This window comes from Lathamus discolor, chromosome 17 (assembly GCF_037157495.1).
Source record: "Lathamus discolor isolate bLatDis1 chromosome 17, bLatDis1.hap1, whole genome shotgun sequence".
Lineage (NCBI taxonomy): Eukaryota > Metazoa > Chordata > Aves > Psittaciformes > Psittacidae > Lathamus > Lathamus discolor.
Genome location: NC_088900.1, coordinates 6,448,125 through 6,466,426, shown reverse-complemented (window position 1 = coordinate 6,466,426; position 18,302 = coordinate 6,448,125). Strand labels below are relative to the sequence as shown.

General features: G+C 57.2%; 2 protein-coding genes across 7 annotated transcripts in view; one reads left to right on the top strand and one right to left on the bottom strand.

The window, feature by feature from the left end:
• The window catches only part of SIK3 (SIK family kinase 3), a 56,337-nt gene extending 44,066 nt beyond the window's left edge, over positions 1 to 12,271 (bottom strand). For all 5 annotated transcript variants that reach the window (XR_010616463.1, XM_065697201.1, XM_065697203.1 and 2 more), the window contains exon 1: positions 12,088 to 12,271. The gene's annotated coding sequence lies outside the window, so the exon portion shown is untranslated. The remainder of the gene's footprint in view (positions 1 to 12,087) is intronic.
• A 412-nt stretch (positions 12,272 to 12,683) lies between these two features.
• PAFAH1B2 (platelet activating factor acetylhydrolase 1b catalytic subunit 2) lies at positions 12,684 to 18,288 on the top strand. 2 transcript variants are annotated; one of them, XM_065696898.1, is made up of 6 exons: positions 12,684 to 12,789; positions 13,359 to 13,446; positions 13,825 to 13,914; positions 14,550 to 14,666; positions 15,237 to 15,359; positions 15,804 to 18,288. In XM_065696898.1, exons 1-6 carry the CDS (start codon positions 12,761 to 12,763, stop codon positions 16,080 to 16,082), a joined length of 726 nt encoding a protein of 241 aa, XP_065552970.1. In that variant the 5' UTR covers positions 12,684 to 12,760; the 3' UTR covers positions 16,083 to 18,288. The 2 variants fall into 2 exon arrangements, with proteins under 2 accessions (XP_065552970.1, XP_065552971.1); XM_065696899.1 differs by lacking the exon at positions 12,684 to 12,789 and adding an exon at positions 13,153 to 13,284.
• Positions 18,289 to 18,302: the final 14 nt, after the last annotated feature.

Below are 18,302 nucleotides of genomic sequence, written 5' to 3'. Positions count from 1 at the left end.
GCAGCCTCCTGCTCGAAGAATTTGGTTCTGAAGAGTCTTTGTGCCAACAGATGCGGTTACGTGGAGCTGAGGCCCTCCCTGTGCACATGAGCCGAGTCTTCTCTGTCCTGCACAGTGTTCCACCATTAACCCATCCACACGCTCCTCACTGGTGCCACCAGGGCCAGGCACTGTGCCCCAGCACAGCTCCTCCCGCCCTGCCTCAGCAGGCAGCAGAGGGGCTCCTGCAGCTCCCCAGCACTCCTGAACAGCCGCAGTTACTGCTCCGTGCTCTTTGCATCTTTTATCTAAACAAAACCTTGCAGGACGAGGCTTGTTCTAGGCAACAACGCCCTCGTAGCTTCTCCTGATAGCAGGCAAGCAGTCAGCTCTGTACCCTCAGTGATCAGCTGGCTCACCTTCCCCACCTTTCACAAGCCAGTGCCCGAGAACATGAAAAGATCTTCTGTGTTCTGAGCTGTGCCTCCCCTGTGGGCTCCTTTACTGATAAACACACGGCAGGATTCCCCCCCGATTCTGATAAACCTGTGGGTTCAGCCTTACTGGAAGCCATGCTTCCCACCTTGCTAGCTTTTCATACTCCTCTGTCTCATTAAGCAACTGAGATACCCAAGGAGTGAGTTAGAAGTGAAAGGAAGGTTCTTAATCACAAGATCTAAGCCGAACTGGTCCTTTGTCAGCTCATCTTTGGGGAAAAGCTGTCTAACACTGCACTGTCTCTACACACACGATTTCCTTGCAAGGACTGGTAGGTCTCCTGTGGCTGGTTAATACTTGCAGTGGTGAATTAGTAAGTGCTTAGTAACTCAGCACCTTGCAGTCAGCTGTGAATAAGCAAGGTCCCTGTCCTGAACACCACAGCCTGGGGAGGCCAGGCAAGTGCAGTGAGCCACAATAGCAGTGCGAGGCACTGAGCCACCCCAGCACACCCTGCCATTAGTGCTCAAACTCCCCGGCTCCTATGAGCCAGCAGCTCTACATGTGCCTCATCCAGCAGCTCTCAACACCAAATACATAAACAGTCCCTGGAGCACAGATGGGAGCTGATTCCTATCCCCTCCCAGGGGAGTTCCCTCATCACCAGGCTACAAAATCATGTTCCCTCTTGCTTCCAGCCTTTGATGATACGAATCTTACGTTCCTTCCTACACAGCACCCCAGTTCCAACATGAGCAGCACCATCCCCTCCCCGAGCAGAGCACTCGGAGCTGCACTACGGCTGCCCCGAGGCCCCAGGAGGTGGCTCGGCTTTGGGATCACAGGGAACGCGATTCCCGTCTCCCTTTCACTCCCCTGCGGTACCGGAGCTCACCCGGGTGCAGCCATGAGCCCCGCGATGCTCCAGGAGCCTGTCCCGCCCAGAAACACGCTCTTCCCATGGGAGCAGGGTGCTGGGAAAAAGGAAGGGTCCGGCTCCCGAAGAGCAGAAACCATCCAGTGTTTCTCCTTGCAGCAAACGACATCCTGAGCCCAAAGCCACCTATTTCTCCCTTTTGAAGGCAAGGGTCTAACCTGCAGTGTTTCAAACAACACCTGAGATACTGACTGTGCTATCTAGAGACCTGCAATCAGAGAGCCCCTCTGCTCTTCCGCCCACTGAGCCCAGAGAGCCTCCCTGGAGAACATAACCCTCATCGTTCGAGTCCTCTGCAGCAGAAGCAAGTTTGACACCACACAAGGGATCTCGTCTTCCAATGGAGGATGAAGTGAAGCAGTGCTCTAAGGGAGCATCAGCTTTCAGCCCCAAAATACAGAAGTTTTTGGAGGTTTGGAATTGTTGTGCTTTAACCCCAGCCAGTAACCAAGTACCAGGTTTTAGCTCCCTACCAAAGGCAGGGGAGGAGAGAAAGGGTGATGAAGGAGGAAGTCAGTGTTCCCTGAATGAAGTTCACCTTACAGCAGTAGTGCTACAAGACACAGGACTGCAGCTACAGGGCCTCGCTGGTTGGCAATCTGAGAAGATACAGACAACCAAACCCCACTGAGGAGCTCTGCGGTGCCCCAGAGCATCAACCTTCCACAACTGGTCCCGGAGCTCCAGCAAACCCCCTGCCACAGCCAAGCACCACCCTGAGACTCCCAGCATGTCCCGTGGTCACAGACACAGCCCTGGACAGCCAGAAACCACCCGAGGCTGAAAGCAAGGCAGACACAGGCCCTGGAAAGCAGCACCACGGCGTCAGGCAGAGGCTGACTTGTGTCCATGCCAGCAGACAGGTTCACTCTTACATCAGGCACCTTCTCCCGAGGAGTTACTCAAAAGCTGGCACTGAACCACCTCCTAGAAACCCAAGTGCTGATGCCTTAAGTCACCTCCTTGGTCTTCCACATTCGCACTCACACCATGAGAGCCTACAACAGAGCTTTTCCTTCTCCTGGCTCTCACAGCTTCAGGGAGTCCTTGGGCCATTTGCTCTCTCCAGGGAAGGCAGCTCAGTGCCAGCCCGGAGCTGCACCGTGGCATTAGCCAATGTTTATGAAGTGCTTTAAAGATTACAAGTGTCACCTATGTGCTAAATATTTCCCTGGCACTACCAGCATGAACAGCAGCCGAGTATCTTGCATCTGCTCCTGCTCATCTCCACCTGGTTGCTGAGGGCATCAGTCAAGCTGCCTTCCAATCACTGTACTTGGCATTGATCCGAGGGGCATCTTCAGGCACATCACAGGAGAGGACAGAATGAGGGAACTACCAAGAGCCTGACTTGTAAAACTACTGCAGCACCATCACCAGGAGAGGCTGAGGGCTTTCTTTGCTTTTAAAACATTCTCGTGTGTGTGCATGAGCCTGGAATACTCTGGAATGATGCCCAAGCGTGCAAAGAGGCCCTCGCCGTCATTCCCCTGGACAGAACTGGCTTGGCAGTGCTATGAAAAGGTACTTTGTGCACAGCAGCTCAACAGGAGCTAAATGGATCCCAGAGTCCTTCATTCCCCAAGAAGCTCTTTGCAACACTCACAGCATCTGAAAGCAGAGACTGAGCACACAGGGCTGCATTACACACAGCAAGGATGCACTGATTCTGGTTCCTTTCTTCCCCTTGTTCCTGCAGCACCTCAATGGCTCTTCCTTTGGGTATGAGCAGGGCTGAATTCTGCTCCCAGAGCTGTACCACTGTCCATCAGCCATGGACCACTGAGCCCAGGGATCCCCAGGCAGCACCAGCACCCCCATGTCCCCAGTGTGTGACCAGCCACAGGGCTGCAGCCCACTTGACCCTGAGTTAGAGCAGCTCTGGGCAGACCCAGCACCGCAGCCCCATGCCCAGGCTGCACTTGCCCTGTGCTGTGTCTGCCCTCCAACAGCCAGGGACAAACACACGAAGCCCAAGGACAGAGGAGCCCATTGCAAAGGAAAACATCACCCAAAGCCAAAACAGTGGCACCACAACAGTGGCTCCTGCTCAGCAGAGGACCGGTGGCTGGTGAATGCCGGCTCAACACGAACAGCAGCACGAGAAGCAAACGCAGGCTGGTCCGGCTGCAGCTCTGCAGCACAGGAGGCTGTTCTGGGGAGGGATCCCTGGAAAGACAACAGGGCAGGAGGCAGAGCACGGCAGAGAAGGCAGTGCAGGCCTGGCAGGGATTCCTGCAGGCAGGAGGAGGGCTCAGACTAAGGGAGCTGCCCTCGTGGGGACCTGCTCTGTGCAGGTCCATGTGGCTGACAGCGCTGCTGCCTCAGGTGACTCCCTGCAGTCGCACATCTAACACCTTGCACCAGGAGCTGGTACAGGCCAAGGACTCCACGCTGAACACACAGCTCGGTACAAAGCAACCTCCTGACACCACGTCATTTGTGCAAAGCCACCTGCACCCTCTTCTGCGCAAAGAGAACTGGAACCAGAGGATCACCCCCTACCGAAGATGGGAACTGCTGTCTGAGACCATGCAACACATTTAACAGAAGAAAAAGCAAAAGATAAGAAGCAATCTTATTCCTCACTTTAACCGGGAGCTGATATTCCTGTTCTAATCAACTGGAGCATCCCCAGCACTGAACTTCATCCCTGAACTCAGAGGCAGAGCTGAGGTTTCCACCTATGAGAAGGAGGCACCAGAGGAGACTCTGCAGAGCAGCCTTTGTTCTGGGTCCCAGGGAGGAAAACACAATCGCCTTTCCCTCACATCCACCAGGACCTGAGCTCAGAGCACAGGAAGCAAGCTCTGTCCACACAGACCATGCAGGAGGCTTTCAGCTTTGGAGACCTCCACGCAGCAAAGCGAGAGGTGCTTTGCTGTTTACCTCAGCCACGTAACCTGCTCTGCAATCGCCTGCCGGGTGCTGCGCTCAGCTCCTGTTTGGACAAGCACGTTTGCTCGGTGACTATTTGAATGATGACTCACCCGAACAAGCCAGGGCACCCTACCACACCAAGCCCAAACTGCTGACTATGGGCTCGGGATGCAAATCCACCAGGAAGCAGCGTTTCCCTATGGAGGGAGGGCTGGGATGGCCAGGCCTGGTCACTGCTGCGTGTTGGTTGTGCCGTCACAGACAGGCTGCTCCTCACCACTGCTGAAAGAGATGTGTACTTGTTAACTGCAACTCCAAGCCATATCTGGGGGAAGCCTGGTACTTATGGAGACACGGCCAAGCCAGCACCAGACTAGAAGCACAGAGTGAAGCAGAGTGGTAAAACACAGAGACAAACCCCACCTCAGCTGCCAGCTCAAGGCCAGATTCAAAGAGGAGACGAGAGGAAGAAGCAAGTTTTGGAGCATATTCTTGCTCTCATAGCAGTTGTGAAGGGCCTGGCTGCAAGCCCGTGGCCGCCTCGCTGGTGGCACTCCTCCAGCCACTGCCACTTGTGCCTCATGAAGCATGCGAGAGCCACAACCCGTGACGAGCCCAGCAGTAATTGCTGTATCAATTTCGATGCTCCTCCGGCCAGAGCAAGGCCTGTAACTGTAAACCAGAAACCTTTTAATATCCCTCTCAACGAGGGGAGAACAACTCCAGAGCAGCAGCAGCATGGGCTGAAACCTGCTGGGGCCTGGCTGAACCACCCACCCAGGCACGAGTGGTGTTGAGACACTGGCAGGGACACAAGCAGCTCTTCCATGTGTCACTGCTGCTGCTGTGCTGCTCGGCCCTGCTCTTGCTGACCTCACTGAAGAGCACGATGTGCTGGAACACAGAATGAGAAGGCAGAAGAACAAACTGATGATGTGCCATCAGAGCAGGATGTGGTGCTAGTGCAGCCTGAGGATGTGGACAAATGCAAGGCCAAGATTTCAGCAAGTCAACGGGGCTCTGTGGAACAGGGCAGGGTTACAACTGCTCTCTGCTGTGTCCAAGCAGTGCTCAGGGCAAGGTCAACAATCTGAATGGCTGTCTGGAGTTGATAAAACATTCCCATCCACTGCAGCCTTTGAGCAGCAAGTCAGACTCTGCTGCAGCAGCACTGAGAGCAGCAGAACCCATTTCCAGGCCCTGCTGCCAAATCCCAAAGTCCATCCTCACCTCACCAGCCCTTTACAGGCAAGGCAGCTGCTCCTGCCCCAGAACGAAGGGGCAGGTTTGGGAGAGCCTGGAGCAGGCCCCACCTCGCTCCATGCAGCCCTGACCTGCTTTTGTCTCCCCGTGCTGCGAGCAGGGCTGTGTTGCCATGGTGAAGGCTCTGACACATTTGGTTTTCCCACTGATTTCCTGCTGCACTACAAACCTCTGCTGCTCTGCTCATGGCTGTGGTGACAGCAGCCACACACGGGTGAAGAACAGGGTCAGCCAACAGCTGGTCACTGCCAACAGCATCTTCCAGAGCAGCTTTAAACTTCCACCAAATCAAATCCCTCTCCCTCATCTCCATCAGGATGACTTGGATGCTCCATTCCTGTCTTCTCAGGACACGTGAGAGTTTATCTTGCATCCTAACCCCACCTGCCTTTAAATTGAGCCCAAGGCAAGTTCAAGGTATTTGATCATCCTCCAAAGATGCCTCTCTAGAAGGCAAACCCGCATGCCTGTCCCCAGTAATCCCAGCCTTAGGACAACCTGGGAGCCAAGCCTGGAGTCCTGCTGCCACACACTCCCATCAGCTTCCAAGGCTGTAAACCTTGACCTGCAGCACAGAGCAATGCTGCTCACAGCAACGCACTGACACGCTCAAACCAAATGTGACTTTCAGGCCTGCTGCTGCTTTAGCAGCAGGTTTGCCCTGTCTCACCACGAGGAGCTGGACCATTTACTGACCCTCACGTGAGAGGCTGCAGCCTACGCTTGTCCTGAAAACAGCAGTGCAAGCCTCAAATCCCACACTGCAATACCTGAACCATCACCATTTCCTTTAGGCTCACACAAAGGAGCAGCCAACTTCACATCCAACTGTCCCAGTGGTGACAGCAACAACCCAGGTTTGTCTGTGGTACCAATCTGGGACCAACACACCCCCCCATACAATGGGAAGTGGAGCTCAAGGCCATGCTGCCCAGCAACTGACTCAAGCTGCGGAAGTGCCTGAGTGGGAAACCACCCATAGTCAGTCTTTGCTTGTCTTTTTACTGTGTGCTGGGATGAGAAGCTGCTCACATCTTGGTCTGACTAAGCACAGGCTTCCCCACGAACCCCAGCATCGAGCCAGGGCACCCAGCACCCCACCGCAGCACACCCGCCACCAGCTCCCTGTCTGGGTTCTAACAGAGCTCAGCAGCAGAAAGGAAAAGCCTTTGGGGCTTCCACTGGACACTTCCCAAAGCAGCTCAGGTGAAAAACCACCTCCACAGAAGCCAGCTATTCAGATCCTTGCAGAGAGCAAAGCAGAATGACTTCTATTGGTTTCCAATGAGCAGGAGCTTGAAAACCAACAGTTGCTGCATCACTGACAACCATCTCACTGTGTCAGACGCTGGAGATGCACGAGCACAGACTGGCTTTGTGCAGCCAGGAACACGCTCCTTAACGGTTACTGGTAATAGCTCTATTCGCTTCATGACAGTGGAGGTGTGCAAAGGACCAGTTGTGCCAGCTCAGCTGTACAATAACCACAACAACAAGTGCTGTCAGGAGCCCATCAGTGGCACTAGCGCTGGCTGATAGCCCTGACAGAGCCACTTGTGAGATTACAGCTGAGGGTTTCCCACCAGCACACCTGGAGAGCAAAGACTAAGCAGGAAGAGCGATGCTTTTCATCTTCAGCAGCTCCTCAGCCACTGATACACACGCTCACACCACCACAAGGATCAGCAAAGGAAACCCTAACTCCTTCTGTGCAAAGATAACCGGAGAGGTCAGAGATCAGTGCCTCCTTCTGCATGGTACTGCCCACGGTACCACCTGTACATGGTATGTACAGACCTGCGCACAGCCCTCCTCGGTCACAGGCACACACACACACACACACTGCTCTCTCAGAGGGAACCTGCACACCAGCTCCAGCCTTCTGAGAGCGCAGCGCAAGAGCTGAGCAGGCTGCATCCTTCCATCCCAGGGCTGGGAACCAGCTTCCCATTTGGATGAGGGCTGCAGTTCAGCCTGTTATCTGATCAGACTTCACACACAATTGCATACAACTTGTCAACTTACTCCTTCCATTAAAAAGCCTCAGATGTTGTGAAACGCTCCAATTAGTTTTTACGTGAAGCCTCATCAGCTCCATTCAGCTGCTTTCACCCAGCAGCAAGAAGCCTCAGGGCTTGAAAGCCAGGGTGCCCTGAGAGGGGCCAGAAACATGGGGCTGGAACTAACCCATGAGCCCAATGCAGGCAGAAAACCTCCGACATTCACTTGAGGCTGAATGAGAGCATGCCCCTGAGCCTCGCAGTGCAACCCATGGCCATGGCTTTCACAGCCCCATCGCTGTTCTGCCTCCGTCCACATTACACAGGTATTCCTGCACTCATTCCCTGCAGGGGAGAGCCTGTCCAGGAAGAGACAGAGCAGAAAGTCCAAAGAACGAGCACAGCCTGAGAGAGCCTTGTCTGGGTAAGGAAAACCCTGCACAAACCCCGTCCTCCCTCCTGCTGCACAAATCCACGGGTGCTTTCACAGCCTTGAAGCCCTTCAGCAGTGTCATTCAGACCCCTTCCAACGGGACTCTCCATCCCCGAGCAGCCACCCTCTGCGTGACACAACACCAACACCTGGGCCATCCCTCCATCCATCCCCAAGCAGAGGTTACGGGCAGCAAGGACTGGTGCCGATGGGCTCGCAGCAGGATGGGATCCAGCCCGGAGGCAGACGCTGGGGCTGCCCCAGGTCTCTGCCCAGCGCCCCTCGCACCCCACACGCAGCAGACACTGCGCTATTCTCAGCTCCACCGGCTGTGGGAGTTTGTTTGTGTGGGTTCGGATGATTCGACTACTTTGAAACTTGGCTGAAGCCACATAATTCCCTTTTTATGGAGCCCCTTTGATGGCCATTTAGCAGAGAGGGCGAGGTTTAGCCTCAACTAGAGACACTCCGGTCAGAGTTACTAGAAAAAGACACATAATGACCAGTAATGAATCACCCGCCAGCGGTTTCTTCATTTAAGTGTTAATGCAGCACATTAAACCCCTGGACCGGGATCAGCAGAAAGGCCCCATCTGTAATAAACACTGCAATGGCTGAACTAGAGAAGTTCCAAATTGCTCTGCTTAAACCCTTCGAGCTCCAAAGGGAGACACTTGAGTCAGTTTAACCCTTCCTTGTGCTCCTTCAGCTGAAGGCAGCATCTTGCTTGTGCCACACAGGCAATGGGGCGGACACAACAGCACCCAACACACAAGGGGAAGTGACAACTCCCACAAGGATCTCTTCAGCTGGGGAGCACTTCCACCACAAACTGCACCTCCTGCTCTGCTGGCAACTTCCTAAAGCCTTCCTTTGGTGTTACACAGTGGGCCTGAGGGAGTGCGAAGGGACAAGCTGCTGGCAGCACATTGCCATAGCAATGGCACAAGTGATACATGACCCAGCCAGAGGACACGGGGACAAAGGAGTTCAGCTGCTGCTGCTGCTCCCGGAGCCTCCAATGCGCAAGGAGCCCAGTCTCCCAGCAACATACTGCTATTTCCTGACTGCCTTCTAGGGAGAGCCCTCCTCCAAAGGCAAAGGAGAACACAGGCTCTGGAAGCCCTCACAGGCCTCCCCAGCATTCCCCAAGCCCTTGCAGGACACCTGCCAAGAGACACCAGCCTTTTGTACAGCCAAGGGGAACAGAAGCAGGACAGGTGAGGCACCAGCACACACTGGAGAACAGGATTAAGACAGGGGCCATGTGGCCCTCCCATGGCTCCTTACGAGCCCAGCACTGACCAAGTCCTCACGAGGACAGCCAGCCCGTGGGAGCAGCACACAGCGACCCAGGGTGTTTGCTGTGCTGCTGCCTGGCAGAGACGGGCAGAGCAGGGCAGGGCAGCCACCACCGTGTGCCAAACGGAGCCCCGTTCCTTCTGGAGCAGCAAAGGCTGACTATCCATGAGGCTGCCAGGAGGATTTGTACCTGGTTTTAGTGCCACAGAGCCCACCTCCAACAATCCCAGTGCAGCTTGTTCTGACTGACTCCAGCTCACCCAAAGACAAGCCATAGAACCTAGGCCAGCTCTGTCATGGAAGGGAACAGCCTCTCGCAGCAACAGCAGAGATTCCTCCTGTTCTCCAGAAAACACTTCAGCTCCTTAAAAACCTAGAAACAATCAGCTTCATCCTCACCTTCCTCTGGTGGATGTGATGGTGCAAGAGGGGCTGTGTGCTGCCAAGGGTTACAGCATCACAGGTTTGGGTTCCTACCAGGTAAGACAACTCCAGGCACCCCCTTACACAGATGCTGTTACATACAACTGGTCAAACCTGCTCCTTGCTTTGCCCCTCTCCTCCCTCCTCATCCCCAGCAGTTCCTCGAGTCAGACACATCACCCAAAGAACACAAGGACCGCAGACAGTCCTCTCCGTCAACATCCACTGACCAGCCCTTGTGACAAATGTGACATTCAAACCAGCTCCAGCGCCTGAACAGAGCTGGGATTCCAAGAAGCCACTTGGGTGATTTATACATGGAATTCCTGTGGAAAACAGCCCACTGGGGTCACTCAGAAGGTTTTTCAAACAGCCACAAGGGAGTGTTTCTTGTGGAAGCTGCAGAGGCAGGAACACACAGGAGAGCTGCAGGAGACGTCCTGCAGGTGCCCAATCCATCACCCCCAGTTGGAGAAGCAGCTCCAGTTCCTGCCTTGCACTAGAGCAGCTCTCAGAGCACAAGGCTCCAGCTCTGCATTGCCAGGCACTGAATGTAAATTGCCAGCTCGGTTAATACGTAAATTGTTGACTGCTCCCTTCCCTGTTCCAGCAGTTCCAGCACAGACAATGATGAATACAGGCCTCCTGCCCTTTAGGATCATTAACATTCCCTTTCCTTAGCATCCCAACACTGCTGACCCACATGCAGCCTGTGAAAAGCAGTTACATGTAAAGTGCAAGGTCCTGTGTCAGCACCATGTGCCAGGCACACACAGCACACGCAGTCCTCCTCTATGGCAGGAGGCACGGCCTCTGCTTCAGGACACCTGGAAAGCCCGGGCCTTCCATAAGGGAACAGCCACCAAACCAGTCCCTGCTTCACTTGTCTAAGGCAAAGGGAATACAAAGCAGCTTCTCTCTAAGAGCTGTGACCTGGGGTCAGGGCTGCGCAGGGATTTGTGGCTATATCCGAATGCTGCCCTAGCAGATCCGAACAGGAGAGCTCACCTTTGGCAGGCACAGCACTGGGCCACGCTGCCCTTCAGTGACCAGAGAACTCTTCCACATCACTGAACGGGATGTTCCGCCAAGGCTTTGCTGCCTTCTCAGTGGTTTCCATCAGGTCAAACCCTTATTGGTATCGCCGTGATGGAAACAAGCTTGTGGCAGCATTACTGGGTACTCCCACTGCCATTCCAAAGAGCCTTGCACGGATACCCCCCTCTAACCTCACCACCACCAGCACCTCTTCCCTTCCCCACTCCTCTGGCAGAGCCGCCAGTGACAGCCGCGGCAGAAGGAAAAGCACTGCAAGACCCACACTCGGGGCTCCCAGGCAAACCCAGTGCCTGCGCTCACGCTCCTCCTCACGGGCTGGGGTTTGAGAGGAAACCCGACCTCGGAGCTCCGAACGCTTCCAGGTCAGGTTTCAGCCCCAGCGCAGGCTCCGGAGCCGCCCGGAGCGGGGGCAGTGGCTCCAGCGCAGGTATTCCCGGGGACCTCCGCACCTCCTCCCGCAGCAGCGCAGGGGAACGTGCGCGCACGCCAGCCCCCCCGCTGCAGTAACGCTCACGCTCCGCCAGGCTCAGGGGCAGGGGCGCCGGAGCCTCCACCCCCCGCTCCGGAACGGAGCTGAGCTGCTGCCCAGAGCCCAGCACAGGCTCCCCAAGCTTAGGCTCCTGTGCCAGCAGCCCCGAGCAAGGCATGAAGCCCCACACCAAGATCTCCGGCCGCGGCGTGGGTGCGCTTTGCCATTGACAGAAAGCCCAACCGTTCCCATGCACAAACCAGCCCCTGCTCGGGTGCTCTGCAAAGCACCGCTCAAAGGCAGCCCTGACTCTGCGAAGGTGGAGGGGAACGGGATCACAGCGCGCAGCCACCGGAGCAATCCCGGCTCACGGGGATCGCTCTCCCTGACCTCATCACCTTCGTCTGCAGCAGTCAAGCCCAGCGCTACCGTGGGGGAGGCAGTGGCCACTCGAAGGCGCAGACCCAGGGCTCAGGCAGGCAAATACAACCCAAGTGCGGGCAGAGCCGCCCAGCGTGACTGCCTCGTGAGCGGCCCCTCAAGTCACTGCCCCGGTTACCCGGGCGCAGCCACAGCTCCGACGTGCCCACGGCGCACGGCAGCAGGGCTCCCTGGTCCTGCCCGCTCCCAGCCCCGCTCCCCCCTCCGCCGCTGCCGGAGGAGCCCGCACCAACCCCCTCGAAGGGAGGAACAACCGAACCGCGGCGCGGGTCCCGCCGCCCGTACCGGGACCCGGCGCAGGCCGCGCTCCCTCCGCCCGCAGCGGGACCGCGGCCGGCGCAGGCCGCAGCGGCGGCGGGGCCCGCTGTCAGCGCTGCCCGCGGCCCGGCCCCGGGCGGCCCGGTGCGGTGCGGCGCGGCGCGGTGCGGGCAGCGCGGCGGGGCCCGGCCCGCAGGCCGCTCACCTTGGCGCGGGTCACCAGGTGCGTGGCCAGCTTCACCACGGCGAAGTTGCCCTTGCCGATGGTGCGCTCCACCTCGTAGTAGCCGATGCGGGCGGGCCCGGGGGGCCGCGGGGGCGGCGGGGCCGGGGACAGCCGCGGGGCCGGAGGGGGCCCCCCCGCGCCGCTCGCCGCCGCCGCCGCTGCAGCCGCCGCCGCCATCTTGTCGCGAGGAGCAAACCCCCCCCCCGCGGGGCTGCGGCACCGCGTGAGCTCATCCGCGGGGGGGTGTTGCCATGGCAACCGCGGGGGGAGGCGGGGCTAATGACGGCAGCGCTGCCGTACCGGGCCCTGATTGGCGGGTGTGGGCAGCGCATGGCGCCCCCTTGTGGAGCGGGGGAGCCGTGCCAGGATTTTGGGGCTCAAACGCCGGGGAAAGGGGGACAGGGAACGGGCACACACACACACACCCCCTCCGGTGACGTCACCTCACCGGCGGCCTTGACGTCATATCCCGGACAATGACGTCATCGCGGGGCCGCCGCATCCCGGGCGCCACCTAAAGGCTACCCCGCACCCGAGCTCCGGGCAGGACTTCCGGCAGCGCGGAGCGGCGATTGGCCTGCGAGCCGCGGCGGAAGCGGAAGCGGCGGGTGCGCAGGCGCGGTGCAGCCCGGGCCGAGGGCAGGGAGGTGCCATGGAGTCGCGGGGCGAGCCGCAGCGGCCGTGAGTGGCGGGGCCGCGCACGGGGCCGCGCACGGGGCCGCGCACGGGGCCGCGGGGGGCGGAGGAGCGGGAGGAAGGCGCCGCCGTGCCCGTGGGCCCGTCCCCGCCGTGCCCGCGCCCCGCTGGGAGCTGTCAGCGCCGGTCAGGCCGCGGGGAGCCCCGCTCGCCCTGTGCCGGCCGCGCTGGGGCGGCAGCCCGCTGAGGGATGCGCCTCTCGGCGGTGATCCCTCGGGGTCAGCGCCGCGGCGCTGCGCTGCGCCCCCGGGGCGGATGATCCGGCCGCACGGCGGGGCTCAGCGGCTCTGAGCTGGGTAGGAGCGCGTTCATCGGCCGCTGAGCACTCGCGTTGCCGAGCTGCGCCCTGCAGAGCGGGCTCCGCATCAGCCGCGCTTTGTCCTTCGTTGCGGGAGGTGGCTCCAGCAGCGCGGGCTGCACAGTTGGGTGCAGAATAAACGTGCTTTGTGCAGGGATAGGTGTGGAATGGCCACAGCGAGGGTGAGGAGCCCACCCGGCCGGCCAGGCCTCCCCGTGGTGCTGGGAGCAGCCGGGCTGACCCGTTCTTCCCACAGGAACAGGATGAGCCAGGGGGACTCGAACCCGGCAGCGGTGCCGCACGCCGCAGAGGACGTGCAGGGGGATGACCGGTGGATGTCACAGGTAAGGCCGGGACGGGGTGGCCACCGGAGGGGCTGAACCCTCAGTCCTCAACCCAAAGCGCAGAGCAGCACTTCCCGGTGGGCATCTGTGTGAGGGAGTGACTGGAAATAGCCAAGGCAGGGTCTGGACCACCCATCCATTGTGCAGCAGAGGATGCTCGCGGCACTGCCTAACCGTTAACCTCTCTGATCTGCAGTTATGGGGTCTGATGGGTGCCTGGCATGCTCACAGCTTACGTGTGGGTAGCACACAGAGATGCTGCTCTTCTCACAGCTGAGACTGCTGTGGGGGTTTGGGGAGCCCCGCTCTGCCCCGCAGCAGGGATGCCTATGAGGTCTGTCAGCCCACTGAACTAACCTTGTTGCCCTCTTTCACCAGCACAACAGGTTTGTCTCGGACTGCAAAGACAAGGAGCCCGACGTGCTCTTCGTGGGGGACTCCATGGTGCAGCTGCTGCAGCAGTATGAGGTATTGCTAAAGAAAGGCGGATGTGGGGGCACAGATTCCAGTGTTCCTCTCTCTAAGCCAGTCACTGATGATCCTGTGTGATACAGACAGGTCCTTCGTTGTGAACTGAGTGCCCTCTCCCATTCATCCTGCCCAGCTCCCTGCCCTTCCCACTGCCGGTCCGAAGCCTCTGTAGGCTGTTTGCAGTCATGCTCTGAAGCTGGTGATGACTGATTCCCCTTGGACACACAGCCCCTTGTAGTTCCGTGAGTCTCAGATCCAAACTCCGAGGGGCACCATTGGATCTCTGTAGTTGTACCTTGCATAGCCAGAACACATTCAACCCTCAAGCACTTGCAGTGCTGCTGGCACACTGGCTTTCTCCTAAAGCTCCATGACAGACCCAGCACTGTATCTCTGAGGAGCTGCTCGAGAGAGCTTCCCCTTCCTCTGTGCCAGGACTGGGTGCTCAACAGCAGCACCTCCATCCCCGGCAGACCCCAAGTAAGGCCTCAGCATGTGTTTAAAAGCCCTTTGTGGAAGTGAGTGCCCGGAGGAAGGCTCGTGGCTCCTCAGAGCCATCCCTGGTCAGTGCAGTGCGCTCCTTTCATGATGAGGACAGTGCTCTGCAAACACAAGGTGGTTTTTGCTTGCAGATCTGGCGAGAGCTCTTCTCACCCCTTCATGCACTGAACTTTGGAATTGGTGGAGACACCACAGGCCATGTCCTATGGAGACTGAAGAACGGTGAACTGGAGAACATTAAACCCAAGGTACATGCAGAACCCAAAGCCGGGAGGCCTGTGCTTAGGCAAGACTTCAGTGCTTGAGGGATGCAGAACCAAGTGAGCTGTTAGCAGAGCTTTCTGTTTGAGCAGCCATTGGCACTGAGCACATCTCAGGTGTTGCAGTGTGCTGGGCTAAACCAGAATTGTCTGGGAGCAGGGCTGTATGTGAGGTGTACGCTGCTGAATGGCATCAGTAAATCAAAGTGACCTCCTAGTACTGGTGAGCATGATTTACCATAGCTGGGTGTTGGTTGGCATTGCACTGTGCCTCCCAGGTCTGAGACGTGTTCTTAGCCTCTAGAAGGGGATGGGGCAGGATTTGATGAGGAGTTAGTGGAGATGGCCAGGACGTGTGGTGAGGATCAGCTGCAGTCACTGCAAGCTCCTCAGAAGCGAGGATACCCGAGAGCTGAAGGCCTCTTGCAGCGTGGGTGCAGGCTCCAGCCTGACTCTTCGTGTCGCTCGCTGTCACAGATGGTGTTTGTTCAGGCTTTCAGGGTCACGAGCCCATGACAAGTGGCCGTGGACAGGCTGCGAACGCTTTTCTCCTCGTAGGTCATTGTTGTTTGGGTTGGAACAAATAACCACGAAAACACAGCCGAAGAAGTAGCAGGAGGGATCGAGGCCATCGTGCGCCTGATCAACACCCAGCAGCCACAGGCCAAAGTCATTGTGCTGGTACGTCTCTGGGCTGGGATGTCTCCTGGAGCTGGAAAACAAACTGCCCAGGGGAGCCCTGTGTCCTCTCTGCTCTCCCTCTGTGATACTCAGAGGGATGTGATGGGTGATCGGTGCTGGGACGAGCGGGTGTTTATCTGCCCCTGCTCTGTGCTCCCTTTGCTCCCTTGGCTGTGCAGAACTCCTTTTGGGATGGGTGGAATCCTCCCCATTAGTGGTACTCCTGCCCTGCTTGGAAGCGTTGTTGAAGAAGTCCTGTGAGGGGAAAAGGGGTGCCCACAGCTCACCTGGCTCCCTCAGTTGTGTTTCATATTGGGTCTGGATGGACCAAGCCTGATTGAAGGGAGGGATCCCTCTCGTCGCAGCCTGGATCAGAAGGGGAAGCAGGTGCTGTTATGCCAGTGGGGTTGTATGAAGCTCTTTTTTGCCTCCTCCTTGTGCCAGGGCCTGCTACCTCGTGGAGAGAAGCCAAACCCACTGCGGCAGAAGAATGCCAAGGTGAACCACCTGCTGAAAGCCTCGCTCCCCAAACTGTGCAACGTGCAGCTCCTGGATGTGGACGCCGGCTTCGTGCACTCGGATGGCACCATCTCCTACCACGACATGTTTGATTTCCTGCACCTCACGGGAGGGGGCTACGCAAAGATCTGCAAACCCCTCCACGAACTGATCATGCAGCTGCTGGAGGAGACCCCCGAGGAGAAACGAGCTGCCCTGGCCTGAGCTCCCGGCATCGACAGCATCACCCAGCCCATCGGATCAGTTCTGTCACTGGCACTACAGAATCCTTCTTTCTTAAAGCACTTTCCATTGTAGAATGTTACCGGATGTCCGTACCTAGTGTTTTGAGGGGGAAGGCTGATGTTTAACTGGTCTTGTACAGATGAGGGCCGGCTGGGTTGCTTTTATTGCAGGAGGAAAGTAGCTGATGAAGAGTTTTACTTTTAAACCATTCCTCATTCACAAGGAGAACAGGACTGTCACTCTGTGCCCCTCTCATGTCTTGTTGCTCTGTGGTTGTCCTAGAACCCCCGTGGCCACGCTCGGCTCCTGGCTGTAGGCGTCGTGCTCTGCGTTAGCGCTGAACAAGAATCACATTCCACTTGCAAAGCCAGAACAGATGCATTTTCCCAAACTCGATCCCACCTTTGGAAGTTTTTTTGGTTGGGGGTTAGTGACACGTGTTGCTTTCTCACTCCTTCTCCCTGAAGCAGCATGAAGCTGGAACTGGGAAGTGCACAGGAGCAAGCGGCTCACTCCAGCACTTGCCCTTGTGCTGTTTCCACCAGGGCACTTTTCCTTCCCCCCCTGTGCCATGTGGCTGCGGTGCTGCTGCTGCTGCTGCTGCCCTGTGCTCTGCCCCATGCTGTTGCTGGCTTTTAACAGTAGCTCAGTTTAGGATTCTAATCCCCCAGTGACACTGCACTGGGCAGTTGCTTCCTCGCTGCTCTAGAGCCGCTGTTTCTTTCACTCCGAGCTGCCTGTGCCACGGGGCTCTCACAGTGCCGTGTGTTGCTCCTTTTTGTTCTTTTTTTAAGGTATGACTGTTACATCCTTTATTTCTAAAGGAAACCCATTGCCCTGCCCCTGTCCCACGGCCTGCAGCACTCTGAAGCTTTACAGATTCCAAGGTGTACATTTCTTTGTCGCTTCTGGTTTACTTGTATAAACATTTTGTTGGAGCAACTACAGCCTCGTGCAGTAACAAGTGAAGTAGAGGTGCAGGTTTTCCTGCCCTGGACACTGCTCCTTGCTCCTGGCTGAGGCAGCCACAGGGATAGAGGTCCAGGCCAGGCAGGATTCGGGTTTAGTTTTTGTTACGAGGGCTGCAGTAGTCACTAACGGTTGTATGAAAACAGCTTTTACTTACAAGTGAAAGGTTCTCTTTTTCAGAAGGAAGCTGGTTTGGACCCATACAGCAGAGCCCTCAGTGAATAGATAACTCCACTTGCCAGGAAACTTGTTTTCAGCCCAGTCAGTTCCTCCTTGGCTTACCTGCCGGAGCTGGTGCCATGCACCTTGCCATGGCTCACACTGCAGTATCCGGCCCTGAGCCACCACCATGGGTCCTGGCAGGTAAATCCAAGAGGAATGACTGGCTTTGTATCAGGCACTCCACAGCGTGTCGGGCACGAGGGGTGTTGAGGTGTCCGGGTTGCTTGCTGCGCTCTGCTGCAGCGAAGCACGTTGGTGCTGTACATAGTTTGTCTGCCCTTCTTCATAGCAGAGGGTGCTGGTGTTTGCTGCATCTATAACCTCACGTTAAGGAATACATGACTGTCCCTGCTACCTTCCCCTCTTCCTGTAGATTTGATCATAGCAGGATTCCTGCCTGGATTGCATGCATAGTGTGTGTTTTGTTTCCAGTATATGTGATCTACACACAGATGAAGGAAAGATGTTCCGCTTGCCAGGATCGGAAGTAGGGAGCTCAGCAGTGGCGCGGTGGAGCAGGGATTCCAGTCCTGCCCCACGAGCCAGGCTGGGGCTGTGCTGCTCCCGAGGCTCGCTCCAGAGCTCTGCTTGTCGCTGCCCAGTCCCAACCTGTCCCACTCCAGCTGCAGGCTTCTGTGTGAGGGCAGCGAGGGGTTCTCGAGCTAAAACCCAGCACCTCCTCCTGAGCCGGGTAGAGAGGTTCCTCCTTAGGGGCTGAGCATCGTCTGTTTCATGTTCATTGCAGCAGGGACATAAAACAAAGGAAGTGGAATGACAGAAAGAGCCTCTTGTAACTTACCAGGGGACGGGAGGATGACCACAGGATGGGACCTACGAGGAGGAAGGCCCATGCCCGGAGGTGCTGCCCTCTCCACTCGCCACCCTGAGCCTTCCCCGGGACAAAACAGTTGTGATTCTGCTTTGGCAAAATGCATCGGCTGGTAGAGCTCACTGTTAGTGCATATCGCGATATAAATGTCAGTGTTTCACCCCACCGTGTCGCAGTGT